Below are 24625 nucleotides of genomic sequence, written 5' to 3'. Positions count from 1 at the left end.
CATCAAAATTTGAGTAAAGCAGCAGAAACAGTGCTTATAGGGCAATTTATATGCATATGTTAGAAAAAAAGAAAGAGCTATAATCCAAGCTTCCATTTTAGGACTAGGTGAAAAAGAGAAAAATAATCCAAAGTAAGCAGAAGGAGAGAAATAATAAAAATCTGAGCAGATATCAATGAAACTCAAAAGAGGAGCCCAATAGAAAAAGTCAAAGAAAGCAAAAGCTGCTTTTTCTCCTCCCAAGGTTTTGTTTATTTATTTTACAGAGAGAGAGAGAGAGAGAGACAGCATGTGAGAGAGCAGCAGGGGAGGGGCAGGCCCCTGGGATCATGATCTGAGCCAAAGGCAGATGCTTAACGACTGAGCCACCCAGGTGCCCCCAAAAGCTGGTTCTTTAAAAAGATCAATAAAATTGATAAACTTGTAGCCAGGCTAACTAAGAAAAAAAAATCTCAGGGGGAATTAAGAGGATAATAAAGGAATCTGTGAATTCTATGCCTACAGACTTAATAACCCAAATGAAACAGCACAATTCCTCAAAAGACACAATCTGCCAAAGCTCACACAAGAAGAAATAAATCATCTGAGTAGGCCATATTATTAAAGAAATTAAAGTAATTAATAACATTCTCAAGCAGAAACCATTAGGTAAAAATGGATTTAATGGTGAATCCAACACACATTCAAGGAAGAAATCTTAACAATTCTCTACAAATTCTTCCAGAATATAGAAGCAAAAGGGAACACTACTTAGCTTCTTCAGTGTGGCCAGCACGTCCTAATATCAAACCAGACAAAGACATCATAAGAAAACTATAAACAAATGGCTCCTATGAACATAGGTACAAAACCCCCAATGAAATTTTAGCAAGTTGAATCCAAGACGTATTAGCTCAGGTCATGCCACTGGGGTCGAGCCCTGAGCTGGGCTTCATACTGCATGAGCATGCAGCCTGCTTGAGGTTCTCTCTCTCTCTCTGCTCCTCCTCCCCCACCCCTTCTCATGCTCTATCTCTCTAAAAAAAGGGAGAAAAATTATACACCATGGGCAACATTTAAAAATCAACTAATGTAGTCCATCACATCAACAGGCTAATGAAGAAAAATCATATGATCACTCAAAAGATATAGAAAAAGCAGTTGATGAAATTCAACACCAATTCATGATATAAAGTCTCAGTTTAGATATAAACCTTACACCTTTCCCACATAAACGTGCACACAAATAAACCAGTTCAAAACAATTCTAAGGGTAACATGTGTAAGTATAGAACTAGAAGAAAGTTTTAATGACCTCAGGTTTGGCAATGACTTTTCAGATACAACACCAAAGCCACAGTCCATGAACAAAAGCACTGACAAGCTGGACTTCTTTAAAACTGAAAACTTCCAGGTGCGCTTGGGTAGCTCCATCGGTTAAGTGTTTAACTCTTGATTTTGGCTCAGGTCATGATCTCAGGGTCCTGGGATCAAACCCCGAGTCAGTCTCCCCACTCAGTAGACAGTCTGCTAGAGATTTTCTCTCTCTGTCCCTTTTCTGTGCTCTCTGTCTCTCAAATAAATAAATCTTTAAAACATTGAAAAGTTCTGCTCTGCAAAAGACACTATTGAGAGAACAGAAAGACAAGCCACAGACTGGGGGAAAATATTTGTGAAAGGCATATTTGATAAAGGACTCTTATCCCAAATATACCAAAAACTCTTAGAAATCAACAATAAGAAAATAAACAACCTGATTTAAAAAATAAGCCAAAGATCTGCACAGACCCCTCAACAAGAAAAATAGACAGATGGCAAAAAAGTATATGAAAAGATAATCCCCATTGTATGTCAGTAGAGAAATGCAAGTTAAAACCACAAGGAGATACCATTACAAGGCTTTTAAAATGGCCCAAATCCAAAAAATCGAGGACACCAAATGTTGAGACGGACGTGGAGCAACAGGAATGCTCGTCCATCTCTGGTGGGAGCGCCAAATGGTATGGCTGTTTTGGAAGACAGTTTGGAAGTTTCTCACAAAATTAAATACGCTCTTACTATATGATCCAGCACTGTATTCCCTGGTATATACCCAAAGGCATTGAAAACTGTTTTCCACACAAACACACACAGATGTCTACAGCAGCTTTGTATATTATTGCCAAAACGTAGAAGTAACCAAGATGTCCTTCAGCGGGTGAATGGATGAGTAAACTGTGTCCATCCAGACAGTGGAATCTTACTCGGCACTAACATTAAACGAGATCTCAAGCCATGAAGACACACGGAGGAAACCTAAATGGGTTATTTCTTAAATGAAAGAAGTCGGAAAAGGCTACGTACTATGCAATTTCCACTATGAAATTCTGTGAAAAGCAAAACTGTGGAGGCAATAAAAAGGTCAATAATTGCCAGAAGCTGGGGAGGAGGGAAGGAAGGAGAGGCAGGACGCAGGGGATTTTTGCTGGAACGACTCTCTAAGGTATTAGAATGGTGGATATTTGTCACCGGACATCTGTCAAAACCCGTAGAATACACACAGCCCCGGCGTGAACCACGCATTTTGGATGATACTGACATGTTGTTGTAGGCGCTGCAGCTGTGATGAACGTACCACTCTCGTGCAGGATATTGAAAGTGGGGGCAGCCAGGGGCTCCCTGGGGAGTGCAGCCCACTGAGCACCCCAGTCATGCTTTTGGCTCAGGTCGGATCTCAGGGCGCTGCCATTGAGCTCTTCCGTTGGGCCCTGCACTCATCAGGGAGTCTGCTTGAGATGTTTCCCCCTCTCTTTCTGCCCCTTCACCCCTAGCCCCTGCATGCACGCACATTTTATTTTTTATTTTATTTTATTTTTTAAATTTTTAAAAGATTTTATTTATTCATTTGACAGAGATCACAAGTAGGCAGAGAGGCAGGCAGAGAGAGAGGAGGAAGCAGATTCCCAACCAAGCAGAGATTTGGATGCGGGGCTTGATCCCAGGACCCTGAGATCATGACCTGAGCCGAAGGCAGAGGCTTTATTTTTTTATTTATTTTTTAAAATTAATTAATTTATTTATTTATTGTCAGAGAGAGTGAGCACAGGCAGACAGAGTGGCAGGCAGAGACAGAGGGAGAAGCAGGCCTCCTTCTGAGCAAGGAGCCTGATGTGGGACTCAATCCCAGGACGCTGGGATCATGACCTGAGCTGAAGGCAGCCGCCTAACCAACTGAGCCACCCAGGCGTCCCAAGGCAGAGGCTTTAACCCACTGAGCCACCCAGGCGCCCCATGCACACACTTTTAAAAATAAATAAATAAATAAATCTTTTTTTAAAAAGTGGGGGGTGGGGACTGTTTTAGGGAGGGTGAGGGCAGGATGTGTATGAGAACTCTGTAATTTCTACTGAATTTTTCTGTGAACTTGAAGCTGAAATTTAAAAAAAAAAAAAGCCCATTTAACAACAAAAAAACAACAACTAATAATGTTCGAGGATTCCTGATTTAAAACAGTGACTAGACAGCAAACTACATAGCTCTGTTAGCATCTACAGTAGCACAGGAATAGGAAGCCTAAGGTCATAACCTACATGTCTTCTTTAATTATACTATAGCTGAAGCTTGATTGGATCCCAAACCCACCCCACTCTAGTTATCTGGATCACAACAAAAAACACAAACCTCAAGACGCAGAAGGACTCTGTGATAATGAGGGGTTCCCTCTTAGTAACCCTGACAGAGATGCCGTCTGAGAATTCTGTAGATAATGTCAAATATTAGTTCTATGTATTTTGCTAGAAAAAACTTATGCCGTAGTAGGTGCAGTTCGTGCAAAAATATGCAGGCAAATGTTTTTTAAAAGGAATAAATTTGCTTGACCTTAGATTTTTCTGGGTGGCTGTAAACAGAAATGATAGAAACCATAGAGATGGACGTATAAGAGAGTTCAAGAATAAGGATATTGGAGTATACAGGACAGGACCAGATAAAATAAAGATAACTTTAAATATATATTGTAAAGTTACTGGTTATACTGAATATAAATATAAAAAAAAATTCTCTGTAATCTCCAGAAGACTGAACTAATTGGTGCCACAAACTGGTTTGTTGGGACTTTGGTAAAATAAGTTTTGAAATGAGAACAATGTTCTTTAAGGAGAAGATGTAAAATTTAAATATTAAGGTAACAGCAGTATCTTGCATGCAAATCTCAAGTTTAGGAAATTGGCCAATGGTAAGTGAAGGAGTGGGTGTAGAACAAAAGAAAGGTAAAGTGGGCCAAGCTTTTGTTTAACTGAAAAGATGCTGTTTCAGTATAAACTGTAACAAACTGGGTAGGTTTTTTCTTGTTTGTTTGGTTGTTTTGTTTTTTTTTTTAAGAACTTAAAATTAAACACTAGTAAAATTCAAAAATGCATGCATACACACATAATCTTTCAAAGTTGGGAGAGATGACAAGGAAGAAAATTCAGGATTTATTTAAAACAATTAAAGAAAGAAAATACAGCATTAAAAAAGAGAATTGTTGGGGCACCAGGGTAGCTCAGTTGGTTAAGTGTCCGACTTTTGGTTTCTTCTCAAGTCATGATCTTAGGGTTGTGATATCGAGTCCTGTGCCCTGCGTGGGGCTCTGCACTGAGCGTGGAGCGTGCTTAAGATTCTCTCTCACAGGGATGCCTGGGTGGCTCGGTTGGTTGGGCGACTGCTTTTGGCTCGGGTCATGATCCTGGAGTTCCATGTCAGGCTCCAAGCTCCATGGGGAGTCTGCTTCTCCCTCTGACCTTCTCACCTCTCATGCTCTCTCTCTTTCAAAAAATAAATAAAATCTTAAAAAAAAAAAAAGATTCTCTCTTGTTCTCTCTCTAAATAAATAAAATCTCTTTTTAAAAAGAGAGGATTGTGTTACATGAAACGGTCAAGACCAACTCTATGAGTTGTAACAATCAATATAAAAGTCCCCTATTGAGAAGAATCCCTTTCCTAATTAATGCCATTACTCCCCTTAATAATGAAGATTAACGCAATATAACTTCCAAGATTCAAAATGAAAACTGTATACTTTTCCCATATGTAAGGTGAGGGAACAGGTAGTCCTATTTAAAGATGGGGAAAAAAACATACCCCATTTAAAGATGGAAGAAAAAATAGGATGTCTTGCTTTAAATAAAGAGCTGGGAATTGACTAGGTTGTCAGGACACTCATTTATTGTTCCATTTATTCAGCAAGCCGTTCCTAACACTCTCTCACGCTGAAGCATTCTTCTTAGTCTTTTGTCTCAATAAAAGCTCTGCGTTATCCTGTCTGCACCTCTCGGTCGTGCAGGTGGGGGAGCTTCCCGGTGCCGACGCCCTGAGCTGGACTTACCCACGTTCCCGGTCAGAAGTATCCGGCTGCACAAATCCGTACACAGCGATGTCAGAGAAATGGCAGAATGTTTTGTGAAAGGCAGCATATTTTTCAGCAGTTTTCCCTGAATAAAGTAGGATAATAAATTCTATAAAATATTAATATTGGAGTTAAATTTCTCTTTAAAAATTCCATCTAAAAATTATCTCTACAACTGGAATAGGATACTCTTTTTTGTGATTAAAAACTAACTGAGATTATCTGTAGGGACTGGTTTCCTTGAAATGAAATATTCATGAAGATGTAACAACTATGAATTAAGAGCAACAGACTCTGATCATTACAGACCCCCGCTGTACTTGGGAGTGATTCTTACGTCTCCTATGACTGTTTCCATGCACTTCCTCAGACCTCTTTTCTGGGTACAGGTTTTCCTTCTAAACAAACATTATTTTCAGGTTTAAGTGTACTTCACTTGTTTCAAGCAGTAATGTTATTACATTTGCCTTTTCAGAAATATCTATTGTTGAATGTTGGCGCAAGACAAGGAATTGTAAGAGATTCAAATTCAGCAGATTGTTTTTCATCTCTTAGGATAAGTCAACACCAGGAAGGACTTCCACAGACACCGTAATAGAGAATAAATATCCACGCTTCGGAAGAAAGAATTTGCACCTGCCACTCGTTTCCTGAGATTTACTTGGACCTAATCTTTCTTCTGTTTCTCTCTCTTATTTTGGCATTGCTCCAAAACTTCAGTACTCTCAGGGAAAGCTGTTGATAGTTCGTATTTTCAAAGCATGGGTTTTCCACTGAGAAGCTACAAGCTACTGGTAGACTTGGGCGTTTTGCCCAGCAGAGAGCTGTGTTGTTCTGTGATGCAGGGTCCCACCCTCTGCCATAGCGAACAGTTGCTCTTTCTTGAGTTTCCCAAGCCTCTCTAATGATTTCCTTGTCACCAGGTTTACCTCCTTCCTTCCATCATGTCTTTATTGATATTCCAAACTTTAAACTCCACGACACTCTGCTCCAAGTCATTTAAAACCTTCTGGTAAATAAAAGTTATTTTTTCATGGTAAAATACTTAAGGACACACAGTACGATGTAATAACTTCTTCCAATAGCTTGGATAACTAAAAATTTATAGATATTCAAACGCTTGAGTGTTCTTATATTCTTTTACTATATCATTAATATCCTCTAATATTATTTACATGTCCAATGAAATATTGAGTGGTGTGTAGTCATAGCTTGATTTAAAGAAAAGAGAGGTTAGGGGTGCCTGGATAGTCCAGTCCGTAGAGGATTTGGGGGTTATAAATTTCAGCCCCACATTGGGTGTAAAGATGACCTAAAAATAAAACCTTAAAAAAAAAAAAAAAGAAAGCAAAGATTTGAAATAGTTAATTTAGTAGTTTTGACCTCTTGAGTTACAAAATGGCCTGTTGTAAAGTTTGGATAGCACGTTCAGGGAGCAGGCTGCAAAGTCAGCAATTTGGCTAAAAGGTTGAAGAATACTAGAAGTGGATGTACTCTAGAACCTTAGGTTAGGATTCATTAAGTACTACTTCTATCTCTCTCATTCTCTGCTGCTCCAGGTAAGCAATGGGCCCCATCACCTCCAGCTTCCAAAAGCGAAGGTGTCCATCCTCATGAGCGGTGACAATGACAGGGGGCTGAGTATCGATGCCTGCAGGATGTTTCTTGTCCACTGGCTGTTGCGGTCCCGCTGTGACATCATGTTGCTCACCTACAGAAAAGTTAATGAGCTACCGTGAGTGTTTACAATACTTGGAATTTCAAATTTTATAGACTATAAAAGAGGAGGCAGGTAGGAAAATAGTAAACCAACACATTCTTTTTTCTTAGAACATGTTTCTCAACCCCAGCAAACTTCACTCAGGGCAGAGGACAAAAAAGCATTCACAAACAGAATCCTGGATCAATGGAAAAGCCTGAAAAGTTTATTTTGACCCTATTACAAAAGCCTCTGCCCTGTATATAACAGCGAAAAGTCCATATAAATCCAGTGTAAGACTTGCATGTCCAAAATGGCTTATGAATCAAGTATAAGTTTGAGGAAATGGGCTGAAGACTAAGAGTTTCAGTAATGTATTGGGTTTTTAAAAATCTAGAATTAGTATTTAAAAATGGAAATTCTACCTCTTAGAATACAGAATCTTACATGTCAATATTTAGTCACAAAATGAATACATTGTAGGTGTGACTGTGTGGCTCAGTAGGTTAAGTGTCCAACTCTTGACTTTGGTTCAGGTCATGATCTCAAGGGTTCTGGGATCAAGCCCTGTGTCAGGCTCCATGCTCAACATGGAGTCTGCTTGTCCCTCTCCCTCCGCTTCTCCCCTAACTCATGCTCTCTCTCCCTCTAAGATAAATAAGCAAAATCTATTTTTTTAAAAAAGAGAACACACTGTACCTTCATTAAGAGTATTCTAGAACCTAAAATCCCTGTTGCAAAGGAATTGTTACAAACAGGAGGGGTGATTTCACACTGACCTTTAACCTCATTGTCGTGTATGCTCTGTTTGCTTCCCTGAATTAGGGGAGAAAACAAGAAAATATTTCTGTGACATTGTAAAGAAATGAGATACATTGGGTGAGTAGATTTTTCAGGGGAATTCATATTCCTTTTTAAAAAATTTTTAAATATTGGAGTATAGTTGACACACAATGTTACATTGTTGCTTTAGTTTTAGGTGTACAACTCGCAACTAGAGAAGTCTCTACCTTATGCTATGCTCACATCTGTCCCCATACAACGCCATTCTAATACCATTTGATTCTATTCTGTATGCTGTATCTTTTTTTTTCCTGTGACTTATTCATTCTACAGCTGGAACACTCTGCCTCCTCCTCCCCCTCACCCATTTTGCCCATCTCCCCAACCCTCTCTTCTGGCAAGCACCTTTGTTCTCTGTTAAATTTACATTTCTAAGCATTAGGGTTTTTTTAAAAATTATTTTTATTAACATAAAATGTATTATTAGCCCCAGGGGTACAGGTCTGTGAATCGCCAGGTTTACACTTCACAACACACACCATAGCACATACCTTCCCCATGTCCATAACCCAACCACCCTATCCCTTCCCCTAGAACCCCCAACAACCCTCAGTTTGTTTTGTGAGATTAAGAGTCTCTTATGGTTTATCTCCCTCCTGATCCCATCTTGTTTCATTTTTTCCTTCCTGACCCCCCAAGCCCCCTCCCTCGCCTCTCAAATTCCTCATATCAGGAAGATCCTATGATAGTTGTCTTTCTCTGATTGACTTATTTCGCTCAGCATAATACCCTCTAGTTCCATCCACGTCGTTGCAAATGGCAAGATTTCATTTCTTTTGATGGCTCTAAGCATTCATTTCAGTTAGTTTTGAATTAATTCTGAAAAAAATGTATCACAGAGATCATCATGTTCACGAATAGGGTAACATTCTTATTACCCTAGAGAGCCACATTCTCGTGCCTCAGGTAGGGCTTAATGATAGGAGTAACCACATCTGTAAGGCATGCCAAGTTCTTGGTGTCTGTGATCTCCAGTTCTGTCCGCAGCCCTGTGAGTTAGGCTTTGTTATTCCTTTTTTACGGATAGGAAACAGAAGCTCAGAGATGAGGTGATGTCTCTAAAACTAGTCAGAAAATAAAAGGAACACTTGGGATTGAAGTGTTCCGTCTCTCTGACTCTTACATCCTTAAAAGTTTATTCTTTCCACAAAACTAGTGGTTCTAAAACAAGTTTTGCGGTAAAAAGTCTCCTTTAAACAAAATCCTCCTAGAGATGTAATGTTGTAAAATCTATAAAAACTGGGACTGAGAACAGAGTTTGAAATCCAGCGTGTTACAAGTTGTGCTTGAAATGTGTTTACTTTTTAGCAAAAGAGATTGCCTAGAATTGCTTTATGATTTAAGAAGTGTAAAAGCATCTGTAATTTATTTTATTTATTTATTTTTAAAATTTATTTTATTTATAAGTACACGTTGATGATTTGCAGATATGAAAGCCTTGCAAACATGGGAATGAGTGATGAGCACAGTTTAGACACTGTTTTCTAGGAAAACGAGTTTTTAAACGCACATGTACACACAGAATTTCCCCACCTTGACCTTCTGTCAAAGGAGGGGTTCACATGGGACAAATCACCATTTCTGAACCAACGCTGAGTGGAACAGGAAGATACACTCTATTCCTTGCTTACCTTGCTACTCTGTGGACCTTTACTAGAATCACACTGGGACGAAGAGCACACAGAATCCTGACTCGGTCTCCTACAAGGAGAGGGAGGAAACCCAAGGAGGAAAGGTGAAGATAATCCATCACACCCGAAGTGTGCTTGTCTCCGCTTGAACTTCCGTGGGTCACTTCTCTCATTATCTGGGGGTCCTGAGCCACTTCCTTAAGACAGAAGTCACACCTGATACCTTGTGTTACAACGTTCATCTGTCTGCTGTTGCTAGACACTGTTGGGGAGCCTTGGTAATTAAGATTGATTGTTGCTCGTGTCTGGGAAATAAAAATCTGCCCTGTCCCAAATCTCAGGCTAGATTCAGTCCCAGAAGCTGACCCTGAAATGGCAGGAAGCGGGCTGGAGCCGGGCCCCGGGGAAGCCTGGCTAAGTTCTGCTCCGTGGTATTCAGTCCTGGCCTGGTCGTCTCGGCAGTGCTCTGCTGGAATGGGCTGGAAAGTGGCCTAGGTTCTGGCGCAGGGATCGATATGGATCAAATCTTCAAAAATAGTCTCAGAAGAAGGCAATTTCAAGTCAAGGGGTAAGGAAGGTTCTATATACGGGCTCATTGCTGCTTTGGGTTTCTTCCCAGGAGATATGTTTACTGTTACGTGTTGCCTGAAAATCAGAGTTCTCAAGCATATATGAAGAGGACAGAACAAGGTCCTGCTCCCTCAGAAAGGGGTGGACATGGCCCAGTTTCAGTGGCAGTTTCCTGTGACAGCAGCTGTCAGGGGCTGTCACTTTTGCCCGGCAAGTGCTTCCTTCTGCCCCATGTCAGTGCTCACAGAACTCGATTTTGGCCACAGTGTGGTCAGCTGAGCATTTGCTGTCTCCTCTACTGGTGTTCGAGATTGGTGTGAGGCTGCCGTGGTAAGCGGATCCACAAAGCGGATCCCCAGGGACCCCCTGCCTACAAAAGACAGCAACAGGGAAGAAAGCTTAAGCCAAACAGGGCAGCCAACTTGTCCTCCCTTGGTTGCAACTTCTGGGATAATCAGAACTCTTTGGACATCGCTACATATATCCGAGCAGTATTTCTTCATCAGTAGGTACCGAGTTACCTTGCACATTCGGGGTTTCGAAAGAGGAACAGGATGTTGTTAATCCTAAAGCGTTTGGGATCCAAATCAGGGTCCACAATGAAGCAATCTTCAGGTCTGTACCTGGAAGGAAACACACATTCACAAAATAAACACTTACAAGTTCAGGCAACTCACACCACTCATTTGATACACGCCATGATGAGCTGATTAACTCCTGCAGTGTGGCTGTCCTGGAACACGAGAGAAAACCCAAAGGTATAGAGCTGGAAGCTGTCTTCCTGAATGAGGCCCTGGGTAACACTATGACCATTTGCTGTTTGAAAGTCTTTTAATCCAAAATGAAATAAAATAAAAATAAAGAAAGAAACAAACAGAGCGCCTGGGTGGCTCAATGGGTTGGGCCTCTGCCTTCGGCTCAGGTCATGATCTCAGGGTCCTGGGATTGAGTCCCGCATTGGGCTCTCTGCTCAGTGGGGGCCCTGCTTTCCCCTGCCCCGCCTGTCTCTCTGCCTACTTGTGATCGCTCTGTGTCAAATAAATAAATAAATAATCTTTAAAAAATTTAAGAAACAAATGAGCAAACAAATAAATAAATGTCTGTTAGCCCAATTAGCTGGTCTAGTCAGCCTAATTGTAGGTCAGAGTGGGCTTATAGATAAGCTCCTTGAAGTGTCAGAAAATTTAAAGCATAGAATTCTACTCTTTGAGTAAATGGAGGGACAAATTTGAATAAAATAGGACTAACCTCAGGGGGCACAGAAATGAGTGAAGGGGACAAGCAGGTAATTCAGGGGCGATCCTATTCTAATGGCTCACTTCCCACCAACCCAGCTGCCAACAAACCATACATCCTTCTGGGCTGGTTCCCAGGAACATGGTGATAGTCCCTCAGCTGCCTAGAGTGGTACTTCGTGATCGGCTCCTAAAGTCACACTTAACCTTCTTTACTGAAAATAGATCTTGCAGCAAAACATTCCTTTTCCTTTAGTGGGAATTGCCTCTGCCAGTTTGCACTGCAGAGTGATGGAGGAAGGTCCTAGGGAGCGAATCAAGCTCTGAAGAAAGGCCTGTGAGCTTGATGATGTACGGAGCTCGAACTTTTTGGATTCTTCTGTTGTGTGGGTGAGCCGAATGGTTAGTAATCAGCAAGAACAATTTCCAGTTTGGACCTAAAAATGCATGAGCCTTTGAACAGGAAGAGAAAGGCTATTTCTCCTGACTGGTGAAGGGATCCTAAGCAAATCGGAGGTAGAGGTAGAGATGGCTTCTGCCACCAATATGGAAACCACCTTCAACTTGAGAGCCTTTTTTACACTGGGCCCCAGCTACATTCAACAGTTATGCACTAAATTGGATGTTTTGCAAAATACTAAAGTGATTCTAAATCAGTTATATTTGTATAATCATCTTATCATGGGAAGGGAATATGATGTATGGCTCACTGCACTGTTATTTTTCTCTGACTGGGTATTGGGTTTATATGCCTTTCTTGGCAACATGCCTACTCCTTCAACAAGGAGCATCTCCTCCTTCAAGTTTGGAACATTCCTGGGGGGGCTTCCCTCCTAAAGCTGTGGTAGCAAAACTGCTTTAATAAGAGGGTAAAGAATGGCACAGTGCATGTTGGTACGGGTGTTACAAGGGGCAAGTAAACCTTGCCTTTCAAAAAGGCAAGGTTTGAAAGGGAGGAAAGGAAGGATGTTCCAGGGGCAGGGCCTCGTAAGGGGGGGGCTGAGGTGCAGAGGGAGGGGCTACAGAAAGAGCTAATTCAACAGAAGGTTGAAAGGAGAATCAATTCAGGATCCAAAGAGGAAAGGAGTATGTCCCTTCAGAAGTTGGTTACAAGTAATGACTCAGACTTCGACTGGAAAGAGGCATGGCATCCAAGTGGACAAGGAGTATGTAAGGCATTATAAGTCAAGAGGCAGAGATGTCTTCTGCATTTTCCTCTTTCCCTGTCCTTTCTTACTCTTTCTCCCTCTTTTACGCCTCTTCTCTTCCTCTGAATGCTTAGATAGTCTTGATTTTGTTTTTATTCATTCATTAAGGTTCTTGACCATCTTATGCTTCAAAGTACAACATTACAAATTCCTTTGACATAGGATGTTCATGCATGGCTCCTGTTTACAGCCCAAATAGCCAACTGGGGAGAGCTGATTGTTTATGACCCATCCATAGCAAAAAAATACCTTGTTATATTATTTCCTTTACAGCCAATGGTCAGAGCATTTCAAAATGGATAGTGGAGGTGGGGGAGGGCACTTGAAGAGCTCAGTTAAGCATCAGATTCTTGATTTCATCTCAAATCACGATCTCGAGATTGTGAGACCAAGCCCCAAGTCCAGCGCCAAGCTCAGTGGGGAGTCGACTTGAGATTTTTCTTTCTCCTCTCTCTCTGCCCCTCCCCCATTTCATGTGTGTATGCTCTCTCTCTCTCTTTAAAAAGAAAGAAAGAAAGAAAGAAAAAAAGCAAGAAAGAAAGAAAAGAAAAGAAAAAGAAATGGATATCAGGGAATGGATAAAGCTTTTGGCCATGGGTTCAGGGAAAATTCATTGGTTGATACTGGTTTATGTAATTGCATATGCCACACCCTTGTTAGCATTGGAAACCCATCAAGAATGCCACTTACCATTTGACTTTGGTGACTGAGTAGATAGATGGTGGTGTCACTGGGAATACAGGAAGAGGAGATACACGGGGGAGGGGTAGACTGGGACAAAGTTTGGGGTTTTAAGGGTGTTGTTGGTAACCCAGATAGTAATTGCAGATATGTGTCTTTAAAGCTCCAGGGAGATTAGTGTTTAAGACTCATATTTTAACTTTTTTGTTGAGGTTATAAATTTGGACAAGATTCCACATGAAAGCATGTACTAGAGGGATAAGGGTAAAAGTCAAGGCATCTGAATTATGAATTATGAATACTTAAAGTTCATCTTATTCATATAATTCTGGGATTTGGATATCAGGAGCAAATCTCATGAGTGTAACTTCCAGAAAAGCTTCTCTTGAGAGTTATCATTACTGGTCTGCCACTGTTATTTATTGCTTAAAAAAAAGAAAAAAAGTATTGAATGTTACTTTGGCTCTATTGCAGTACAACTTTTATATTGCTTAAAAAAAAAACTTACAGTTCTTTGACAGTAAGGTTTATAAAATCCCATAAGATAATCACACCATTTAAGGTTCCAGCAGCAATCAAATTATATCCTTCTACTTGTAATAAATCAATGCAGTTCACTTCCGTACTGATGTCAGGACTCTGGAAAGAAGGAAACAGACGCATGGACCAGTATCTAACCACTGTACAAATGTTATGTGTACACTTTTTTGTTCTACCATTAAGACAAAATATCTTACGATTTTTTAAAGTTACTTAAAGTTACTATTATAAATTACTATGAAATTTAGTAAAATTGCATTAGTTTTACATTAAAATTTTTTTAACTTGCTGCATTCATTAAAATAACAAAATACTCTCTTCCATCTACTGACTCCTTCCTCTCAGCCTTGACTTACTCTTCCTTGACCAGCCAACGGTGAGATCACCTTGCCATCTTTCCTCTGCCCTTCAGACTTCTTGAACATCTTTTGCATTGGATGATTCTCCTCATTAACCTCCTTTTCACTCACTGATTGGCTTCTGCTCCATAGTATACAATGAAAACTTTTTAAGATTCAGTTATTTATTTGAGAGAAAGAGAGAGTGCACAGCAGAGGGAGGGGCAGAGGGAGAGGGACAGAGAGGATCCTCAAGAAGACACCCTGTCACGTGTAGAGCCTGAATGCAGGGCTTGATCCCAGCATCCTGAGCTGAGATCAAGAGTCCAGTGTCCCTGTGAAAACTTTTTCTATTGATCACTGAGCACTTTCTTTCTCTCTTTTTTTCCTCCTCCCTCCCTCCCTTCCTTCCTTCCATTAAAGATTATACTGATTTACTTGAGAGAGAGCACAGGGAGGGAGTGGGAGGGAGAAGCCGACGTCCCACTGAGCAGGGAGCCAGACTCAGGACTTGATTCCAGGACCCCGCGATCATGACCTGAACTGAAGGCAGATGTTTAACTGACGGAGCCACCCAGGCGCCCCCAACAAACTCTTAACTTAGAGAACAAACTGCTGGTTACTAGAGGGGAGGTGGGCGGGGCGATGGATGAAACAGGTGGTGGGGATTAAGGAGTGCACTTGTCGCGAGGAGCACCGGGTGACACAGGAAGTGTTGACCCACTCACTGTATTGTACGCCTGAAACTAATATAGTGTGTGTTAGCTCTACTGGAATTAAAATTTGAAAAAGGACTAGATCGTGCCATTTGAGAAAAGCATGCCTGGACCTAGAGGGTATTATGCTAAGTGAAAGAAGTCAGACCAAGAAAGTCTAATACTGTATGATTCCACTTAGAAGTAGAATCTAAAAAACAAATAAACCAGAAGTGGAATTGAGCCTGTAAATACAAAGAATGAGTTGAGGGTTGCCAGAGGGGGAAGGGAGTGAGAAGCTGGGCAAAATGGGAGCTGGCAAGAGGGAGACACAGGTTTCCAGGTGCAGAAGGAGTAAGCCCTGGGAATAAAAGGCACAATACAAGGAATAGAGTCGATGATGTAATAGCAATGTATCAGGACAGATGGTATTTACACTTACAGGGGACAGAGCATCATGTATAAACTCTTAAAATTACTAAATTGTGGGTGCCTGGGTGGCTCAGTCGGTTGCGCATCTGCCCTCAGCTCGGGTTGTGATCTTGGGGTCCTGGGATGGAGTCCCATGTCGGGCTTCGTCCTCGGCGGGGAGCCTGCTTCTCCCTCTCCTCCCCGACTGTGCTGTCACTAGCTCTGTCTCTCTCAAATAAATAAATAAGATCTTTTTAAAAAATCGCTAACTTGTACACCTGAAACTAATGTAACACTGTGTGTCAGCTATACTCAAATTTGTTTTTTTTTAAAGGTTTTATTTATTTATTTGACAGAGATCACAAGTAGGCAGAGAGGCAGGCAGAGGCAGAGGGGGGAGCAGAGAGCCCGATGCGGGGCTCGATCCCAGGACCCTGAGATCATGACCCGAGCAGAAGGCAGAGGCTTAACCCACTGAGTCACCCAGGCACCCTATACTCAAATTAAAAAAAAAAAAAAAAAAAAAAAAGATTACAAGCCTATTATTCTTGTCACTCTGAATTGCTCTCTCCTTCCTGAAACTTCTTACTCTCTTGACAACCTTGACATTAGACCCTAATTTTGCTTGTGTCCGTATGACCTTTCCTTTTCTGTTTCCTACCTGACAGCCTCTTACTCTGCCAATCTGTTAGATATGAGTATGCCGAGAGTTTACCTCTAGCCCATTTGTTTTTCTTTTTCCAACTCTTTTTGGGCAGTCTTGGCCCCTGTGTTTTAATCATCATCCCAGTCTCAATGCCCTGATCATCTAGTCCGTCCCCTCCCAGAAGCTTCAGAGTTGTATACTTACTGAAAGAAATTTTTCACAGGTATCTCAGAGTTAATAGGTGTAACTTCTTGCCTCCTTCAAGCACATTATTTCCCTCCATTCTACAGCTCCCTGGGAGCACCGTGTCCCGGTCCGGTCCTTCGAGCTAGCTCCACGCCGCCCTTGGCTCCCTCCGTCCTCCCCGGACCCTCCTCTCCCAGCTGCATGACATCAGTCCCTAACGAAGCCCAAGTTCCGCTACTTTTGCCACCGAAACATTGCTCGAAACCTCTCCCTCCAGCCTCCTCACTGTCATGGCCTTCCGTCCTTCGACTCCAACAGTAGGTTCCTGCCCGAGTCTCCTTCCGGCCGTCTTGTCCCATTCAAAGCTCTCATCAAGCGCTGGCACAGTCGGTATCCACAACACCAACCTGATCATGCCATTTCCCATCGACAGCCCCTCACTGGCTTACGAGACTCAAGTGCTTTAACACCGTGAGCACGAGCCAGCCCTCCCTTCTCTGTCCATCTCCATTTTCCCTCCCTCCCTGTCTTCCTCCAGCCACACCACGGTGCTTCCAGTTAACCCTCCACCAGCCAGGCCCTTTCTCCCCTTTGGGACATTTTGCATTTTATCTCCTCCACTTGGCATTCACTTTGTCTTCTCAGCTCCCCCACGAAACTTCCTATCTGGGCCGAGCTAAGTCCTGGTAATTCTTTCCGACCTAATTGGCAATGATTTGGGGGGACCCTCGTCTGGCCTAATCCTCCCAAGTTCTCTGTTGGGTTGCCCCAGTGGAGTCGAACAGGTCCCACTGCTCAGTAATCTCTGCATTCCCGGTGCTAAGAACAATGCAAGCTGCATAGTGGGTGTTCACAAAACAGTGCTTCCCAAATCCAAGAGTTTTAGAGAAAGAAGATTTCCATGCACAACCCAATTTTTTTCCCACTATGTGACTTTTGCAGACTTTCCATCTATATAGTAATTTTAAAATACATTGCAAAAAAGGAACTGCTAGAAATGCTAATTATGATACATACAAAACATAAGGGCTCAAAACTCTAAGACAATTTACATTTTTATTATAATCCTAAAGGCATTTTTTTTCATTTATTACTTCAGTAATTTATTACAGATCCTTCCCCCCTGCCCGCCCCAAAGCAAGCATTTTGCACTACCCATGTAATAACTTGCCAACTGTATCAGATCTGGCTCACTGTGCAGTAATCATTGTCCTGTTCTTATTAGCTCTTAACAAGGAACATAGAACCAAATCTAGTGTTTCCAGTTGTGCAGACTTAGAAGAAATGGGCTAGAATGACTGTTTAAGGAGATGCACTCTGTTCTTCCAGCTTTGGCCCAATTATGAGATGATGTTATCACGACACAGTCACTGTATATTTTGACTCCAAATCCTTTAAGCCAACAATGAAACCTACTTATGATTTAAACTAACTATGAGGGGCGCCTGGGTGGCTCAGTGGGTTAAAGCCTCTGCCTTCGGCTCAGGTCATGATCCCGGAGTCCTGGGATCGAGCCCCACATCGGGCTCTCTGCTTGGCAGAGAGCTTGCTTCCTCCTCTCTCTCTGCCCGCCTCTCTGCCTACTTGTGATCTCTGTCTGTCAAATAAATAAATAAACAAAAATCTTTAAACTAACTATGAATGGAATTGAAATTGCAGTGCTAAACTGACATTTAAATTTGAGGGAAAATAATACATTATCTCTCCATAGTATGATAAAATAATAGTTTCCAGGGTTGCCTGGGTGGCTCAGTGGATTAAGCGACTGACTCTTGGTTTCAGCTCAGGTCATGATATCAGGGCCATGAGATCAAGCCCAAAGGCGGCTCTGTGCTCAGCGGGGACCTTGCTTTCCATCCTTCCCCGCTGCCCCTCCCCTCACTCCTGCTCCCGCTTTCCCCCTCTCTAAAAGAAATACATAAATCTTTAAAAAATAGTTTGCAGAGTTTTTGAAACAAGTTATATTATTCTCTCTTAAAGTACGTTTATTTCACTAGTGACAGGGGTGAAAAACCAGACCTTTTGATCGTTCCCTCTATAATTTGTGGTTTCGTGCATTCTTTGGTTTCTGACCACTTATCCTAGTAAAAACTGAGAAGGATGAGCTCATATTAGAGTAAGCAAATGGTGGATAAAATCTCAAAAAAAAAAATCAGTCGACGTAAATTTTTTTTTAAGATTTTATTTATCTGACAGAGAGACACAGTGAGAGAAGGAACACAAGCAGAGGGAGTACGAGAGGGAGAAGCAGGCTCCCCGCTGAGCAGGGAGCTGGACTCAGGGCTCCATCCTAGGACCCTGGGATCATGACCTGAGCCAAAAGGCAGACACTTAATGACTGGGCCACCCAGACACCCCTCGACCTAAATTTTTATGAGAACAAAGAGGGCAGCTTCCTTATTTCTCTGTTCTTCATCCTGAAACATGCCCCCCACTTTACCCCTCAGGGGTGAACACATGCTCCAGCCATACTGAGCGGATATAAATATCTCACAAAAAGTCTTACAGATTGTAAATTAATTTATCTATTTTTTGAAAGAAAGACAACCAGTTGTTTTGTAAATCCTGATGGAACTATATGACAGCATCTGCAGAGTCTTATTAAACTAAAATAAAAGTTCATGCAATGAAGTCAGGTTAGAGGAAGTACACACAGAATTCCTTAAATTACACCAGGGGCATGCAGTCAGCAAGATACAGAAAATGTGAGACTATGGCGCCAACTCTCCAGTATCTTCAATAAATAAACAATAAAGGGAATAAATAAATAAAATAAAGGGAAAGAGAGAAATGGAAAGATATTTATAGATTAAAGGAGATTTAAGACCCCTTCCACTAAATGCCACAAATGGATCTTGTTCTGATCCTTGTAAATGTTGAAAAAATACGAGGTGATCTAGGAAATCTGAACATGGTATGAAATCAAGGACTTCTTAAAAATTATTTTAGAAAAGAAATCTTTAAAAGTAATGGTGTCATGCCTCTTTTTGAGTCATTACCATGCAGAGATACATACTGAAATATCCAGGATGAAACGGCACAGTATGTGGGATTTGCTTCAAACCATTCTTTTGTGGTGGTCACGGCGCGCGGCAGGAATAACAAGGAGTACTCAGCTATGCACACCCAGTTTCTGAAGCTGAGGGCCAGCACGTGGAAGTTCAATGCATTATTGTCTCTACTTCTGTGTAATTTCCCATAATAGAAAGGAAAAAAAAAATCAGGAAATGAAACTTACGTTTACACATTGAGAGACGTTTTTCTCTACCAGCTGGACATCTGGGAAAGGAATATGCATGTTCCTGGGTTTAGGACATGGCTTCAGATGCACAGTGTGATTCCCATCTTGTAGCAAAGGCACCACATTGGGAAGCTCCCAGGTCACCACGAGATACAGATCCTCTTCCATACCCTTCAATAAATATATAGCGAATGCATGAAAAATTTCAGTTAACTATTTTATTTGGAGCTGTTTTAAAGATACAGAGAAACACAGAAAATACAATGATGTACTGACCAGATGGGTAGCAAGGTGGTAGGTAGATTATCAAATTATCATGATCAAATCTTAAGCCCTGTCTAGCCCTCTTTAATACAGTTTCTGTCTCTTAGCCCTTCCCAGAGGCCACCTGAATATAGCGTTAGTTATGAAAATCTTAGTATTTCTACATAAACTTATACATGTATTCCACATATGCATATATCATATATTGTTATATGTATATACATGTACATGGTACATATGTCATGGTATTGCTTTCAGCCTTTTTTTTTTTAAGGAGGGGAGGGGCAGAGGAGAGGGAGAGAGAGAATCTCAAGCAGGTTCCATGCCCAGCACAGAGCCTGACACAGGGCTCGATCCCACAACCCTGAGATCCTGACCTGAGCCAAAATTAATAGTCAGATACTTAACCAACTGAGCCACCCAGGCACCCTGCTTTTAGGCTTCTTACCTTTTTATAAATGGTATCAAACTGTATGAATTCTTTAACTGTTTCACTTAACATTATATTTTTGAGATTTAAACAAATTATTACATGGAACTCATCTAGTTCATTTATTTTTAGCTCCTTTGTAGGATTGTACAAATACACTGTACAATTTATTTATCCAGTCTTCTACTACTAGGGTGTTCAGGTTGCTGCCAATTTTTCACTGCTTCTTTTTATGGACAGGTGCCATAGTGTCTGCAGCATGTGCCTAGAGCAGAATTATTAAATTGTAAGATACGCTATTATTGGCTTGACTAGATGTTAGGAGTGGTTCTTCAAAGTAGCATTTCCCATTTCCACCCTCATGAGATCTAGATAACAGTTTTCCTTTCTTCACATTCTTGTCAACACTTGGTTTAAACTAATGATGATGATGATGTTTTTGCTTATGATGGGTTCAAAATGAGATATTTAAAAATAAAATTTTAAATGTATTGATTATATTGTCACATTTTCCTAAGTTAGTGAATTGAACATTTTTTATGTGTTTGTGAGCCATTGGGGTTTTCTTACCTGTCCTTTGTTTATTTTCCTCTTGGGTTATTTCTTCTGGAGGGATTTCTTTAGCAATTCTGTTTCCTAATACTTTCTCATTTACCTGGGACACAGTATATTACCTCTTTCCGCAGTGTGTGACTTATCTTTTCATTGTTTTTCTAAGGCATTTTATCAAATGTAATAAAGAGATCTTTGTAATATCTCATCTTGTGAATATAGTGTATCTCCCCATATTTTCAGATGATTGTTTATGTTCTCTAGAAATTCTTTCCACAAAATTTTTGCTAAATTTATTTAGCATCTTATATTTTTGTTTGCTCTTATAATGTGATCACTCTGTTTTTTAACTGGTTATTATTGTCGAGATAGTATTAATTTTCAGAATTTTAATTTTTGTGTGGGGATAAAAGTCAAAATTTTAAGGTTGGTGATTTTTCTAGTAGAGCACAGATCTTTTAGGTTGAGAGCAGCTGGGTAAAGTGGAGAGAATATTGGTCTATACATGAAGACAACACATTCCCAGTCTCAGTTCTAGCGAGAGCCTGGGCAAAGCGTTTTTTCTTCCTTTGGGCTTTTATTTCCTTATTTATTAAGGTTCCTTATTTGTAGAATGAGAACTTCAGTGAGTGGATGGATAAAAGTTCTTTCATTTTTCAAAAACATGTTTCTAGGTGATCTAAGGTCTCTGTTATCTCGTATCTACGTTAATTGAAAAGTACTGGCCAGTGGTCCTCCTACCTGGTGGGTGGGTCTCTGGTTAGAGTTTGTGCCATTTTGGGAGCAGAAGGAAGTTCAGCAGTGTCCAGGAAGTGGTCAGACATTGACATACTGAGTAACAGCTCAGTTAAGTTCAAATGCCTCCTTGATGGCCACTATGGCCGTCAATCTTTCTGAATCCATGGGACAGTAAAATTAAACAAACAAACTTTGAATTATTGACTCAGAGTTACTAATATTTAATTTCGCCGAGAGGACATGGGGGAGAAGGGAACTGGAAACTCTGTTATCATCATTTTATGAAAAGAAAGGCTAAATTTAATACCAACAAATAGGAAAGATACAAACTTTAAATTTAAAAAGTAAAATTAGCTTTATGAGAAACTGCTCTTACTTTTTTCATTTCAACCCTAAGTGGCGAAACTTTTTATCTCAGTTTGGTATTGGCAGACAGGCCTTCAGGAATTGGCGCTCCTGGAAAATAGCAGTTGGCATGATGCTATGAACATGAATGACTTTAAGTGCCTTGAAAGGAAGATCTTTTGCTTTAAGGGACTCAAAATAGGGCTACAGGAGTAAACACATAAAGTTACGTGGCTGGAAGGGCAGATGAAAGGAAGTTAGTGGATCTTCAGGATTTGAACTATTTTTGGGTTAATTACTCAAAATCTTTGAACTCCCACACCACTCTGTTCATGATGTTACAACAGTAGTATCTCACCGATCTATGTCTTCTTTGGAAGATTTTTATTTATTTTAGAGAGAGAGAGTGTGTGCTTGCAAGTAGGGGGAGGGGCAGAGAGAGTCTCAAGCGGACTCCCTGCTGAGGGCAGAGCCCATTGTGGGACTTGATCTCATAATCCCTAGATCATGGCCTGAGCCAAAATCAGGAGTCCGGTGCTCAACTAACCGAGCCCTAGCACCCCAATCTATGGTTTTTATTAACAAGGGTTTGGGGGAAAATTTCTAAAAATTTTTTATACAGGCAGGATATAATTCTGTCTCCTTAAAACTGAGATTGTGAGATGATTATTGTACTTCTCTTTGGTCAGGACGTTGCACTGACAGGCCAGGCAGTTGATAATCTGCCTTCCCATGATGTGGCCAGAAGGTCAGGCCTGAAGAAGTTCATACAATGACGTTTGTGACAGGACCAGGCAGTGACACAAGCATCTTTCCAAGACTTGGGAAAATAAAACCAAGTATGTAAGTACAAGAGAGACATTATAGCTCAAGCCATTAAGGACTGGTCTGAAGACACTAAGAAGAAATACATAAATTGTATGGGGGCTTCCCCTTACTCATCACGATTTAGCAGTTTCCTGAGTAACAGAATACGACTACTGAAGCAGTTTTTGCTTATTTGTTTGTTCGATGCAGCAGAGAGTCTGGGAAGATGGAGGTTGGGTTTATCTTGCCTGCACTCCACTCCCAGCTCTGACTCTGGGAGCAGCTTCTGGAGGCAAGCAGAGAATGAGGTTTGGAGTTGGGGGAAAGAAAGTTATTATGGTATTGTTACCCTCTGGGCTGAACAAAAGCCTGGGAACCAGGGTGGGAGAGAGTTCAAGGGTAAGCTCTGAACATGGTGATTACTCTGGAAACAAACCTAAATCCCAGGAAGAAAGGGGGTCCAGGGGACAATGGGAAGTATGACATATACCTAGTGTTCCTTGCCACCAAAGAGTTGAGGAGTAGCTGAACAGTTGGACTGAGCCTTCTGTACTTCTGAAATTGGGAGAGACAATGGGAAGCAGGAAGGCTTCTGGCTATGGTCTCCACCAGGGGTGCTGTGTGGTCTCTAAACTAAACCACCCCTCACTGGGGCACCTGGGTTGCTCAGTGGGTTAAGCCTCTGCCTTTGGCTCAGGTCGTGATCCCAGGATCCTGGGATCGATTCCTGCATCAGGCTCTCTGGTCAGCATGGAGCTGCTTCCCCCCAACCCCCGCCTGCCTCTCTGCCTACTTGTGATATCTCTCTCTCAATCTCTGTCAAATAAATAAATAAATAAATAAATAAATAAAATCTTTAAACCCCCCTTCAGGAACAGCATGGCTGCATACCTCACCCTCTCAGAATTACCACTCCTGTGTTTTTCTAGCAGCCAGATCCTACTGAGCAGAAAAAGAAACGTAACTAGGAGGGGCTAGTATCCGGAGAGAAGAACTACAGACAAAATATGCAGAACAGGTCCCTGACTTGGACAGTTGGTGGTATGTTAACTCGAGCAAAACTGAAGAGTCCTTAAGGAAGTTCAAAACTGAAACAAAACAACAGAACGGGGCCTTCAAACATCTGAATTTGGTGGGTGAAGTGAAGGAGAATTAATTTCTCTTCGAGACTGGAACAAATAGCTTAGAGATAGAGAAAAATATTTCAAAACAACATGACTAAAAAGAAAAACATAAAGAAAAATACAAGAAATTGAGAGGATAGAGTCAGAAGACCCAAAATCCAAATAGTATGGGTTCCTGAATTAGAAAAAGACACAGATGTGGAAAAGATACTTAAATAATACAGACTATAGTACCAAAAAATAATATAAAAATAATATATATATTATATAATAATAAAAATAATAGTACAAAAACAGTTCCTAAGCTGTAAGAAATGTCCAAGACTGTAGATTAAAAAGTCTCCTGTGGAACTGATGAGAAAACATATGCATACCGGCAGAGTCTTTAAGCTTCTGAGACAAAGATAACATCGAAGTTTGCAGAGAAAGGGAATAAGCTGTAGAGGAAAAATAATCAGATCCGCATTGGACGCTCACCGGCAACACTGTTAGTGGTGTATCTACTGTAATTCCAATTTGAATTTCTCTGATTACTAACGAAGTTTAGCATCTTTGCATATATTTATTGAATATTTGGGTTTGCTGTTTTATGAAGCACTTATCTTTTTTCATTTTCTATTGAACTAATTCCCTTATTTATTATCTAAGAACTCAGGATACTAATCCAATTGGTTATTATGTGTTGCAAATCTCTTCTTTAACTCTACTCTTGTCTTGTAACTTTAATTCTGATGACTTTTGATGAAGAAAATTTATTAGTTTCATGTAACCAAATATGTCCATTTTTTAAATAATTAGTGGTTTTTGAGTCTTACCTAAGATAAGACTTAGGTAAGTTTCCTAAATTCATAAAGACAATGTCCTATAGTGACTGCTAAACCTTGTATTGTTTTGTCTTCCCATTAATATTTTGAAGTCATTAATCTACAAGGAATAGTCTTAGACAGGAATTAAAAAATTACATTTTTTTCCATATGGATGTCCAGTTGCTCTAAAACCTTTTATTGAAAAATATATTCTTGCCACACAAATCTGCTATGCCACTTCTGTTGTATATGGACCTGTTTTTGTTCTGTTGTTCTACTTACTTATCTCTG

At 40.8% G+C, this 24625-nt stretch overlaps 1 protein-coding gene across 3 annotated transcripts in view; it reads right to left on the bottom strand.

Annotated features, from left to right (window-relative positions):
• Positions 1 to 24625, bottom strand: part of WDR64 (WD repeat domain 64) — a 140094-nt gene that overhangs the window by 21903 nt on the left and 93566 nt on the right. For all 3 annotated transcript variants that reach the window (XM_059146297.1, XM_059146298.1, XM_059146299.1), the window contains 7 exons: positions 19266 to 19439; positions 13720 to 13850; positions 10609 to 10710; positions 9518 to 9587; positions 7823 to 7859; positions 6925 to 7055; positions 5324 to 5429 (listed from right to left, as the gene is read on the bottom strand). In XM_059146297.1, the coding sequence (XP_059002280.1) occupies positions 5324 to 5429; positions 6925 to 7055; positions 7823 to 7859; positions 9518 to 9587; positions 10609 to 10710; positions 13720 to 13850; positions 19266 to 19439 (751 nt within the window). The remainder of the gene's footprint in view (positions 1 to 5323; positions 5430 to 6924; positions 7056 to 7822; positions 7860 to 9517; positions 9588 to 10608; positions 10711 to 13719; positions 13851 to 19265; positions 19440 to 24625) is intronic.

This window comes from Mustela lutreola, chromosome 14, assembly GCF_030435805.1.
Source record: "Mustela lutreola isolate mMusLut2 chromosome 14, mMusLut2.pri, whole genome shotgun sequence".
NCBI classification, from domain to species: domain Eukaryota; kingdom Metazoa; phylum Chordata; class Mammalia; order Carnivora; family Mustelidae; genus Mustela; species Mustela lutreola.
Note: the sequence above shows the minus strand (reverse complement) of the source record. Positions and strands in the feature narration are given on the sequence as shown.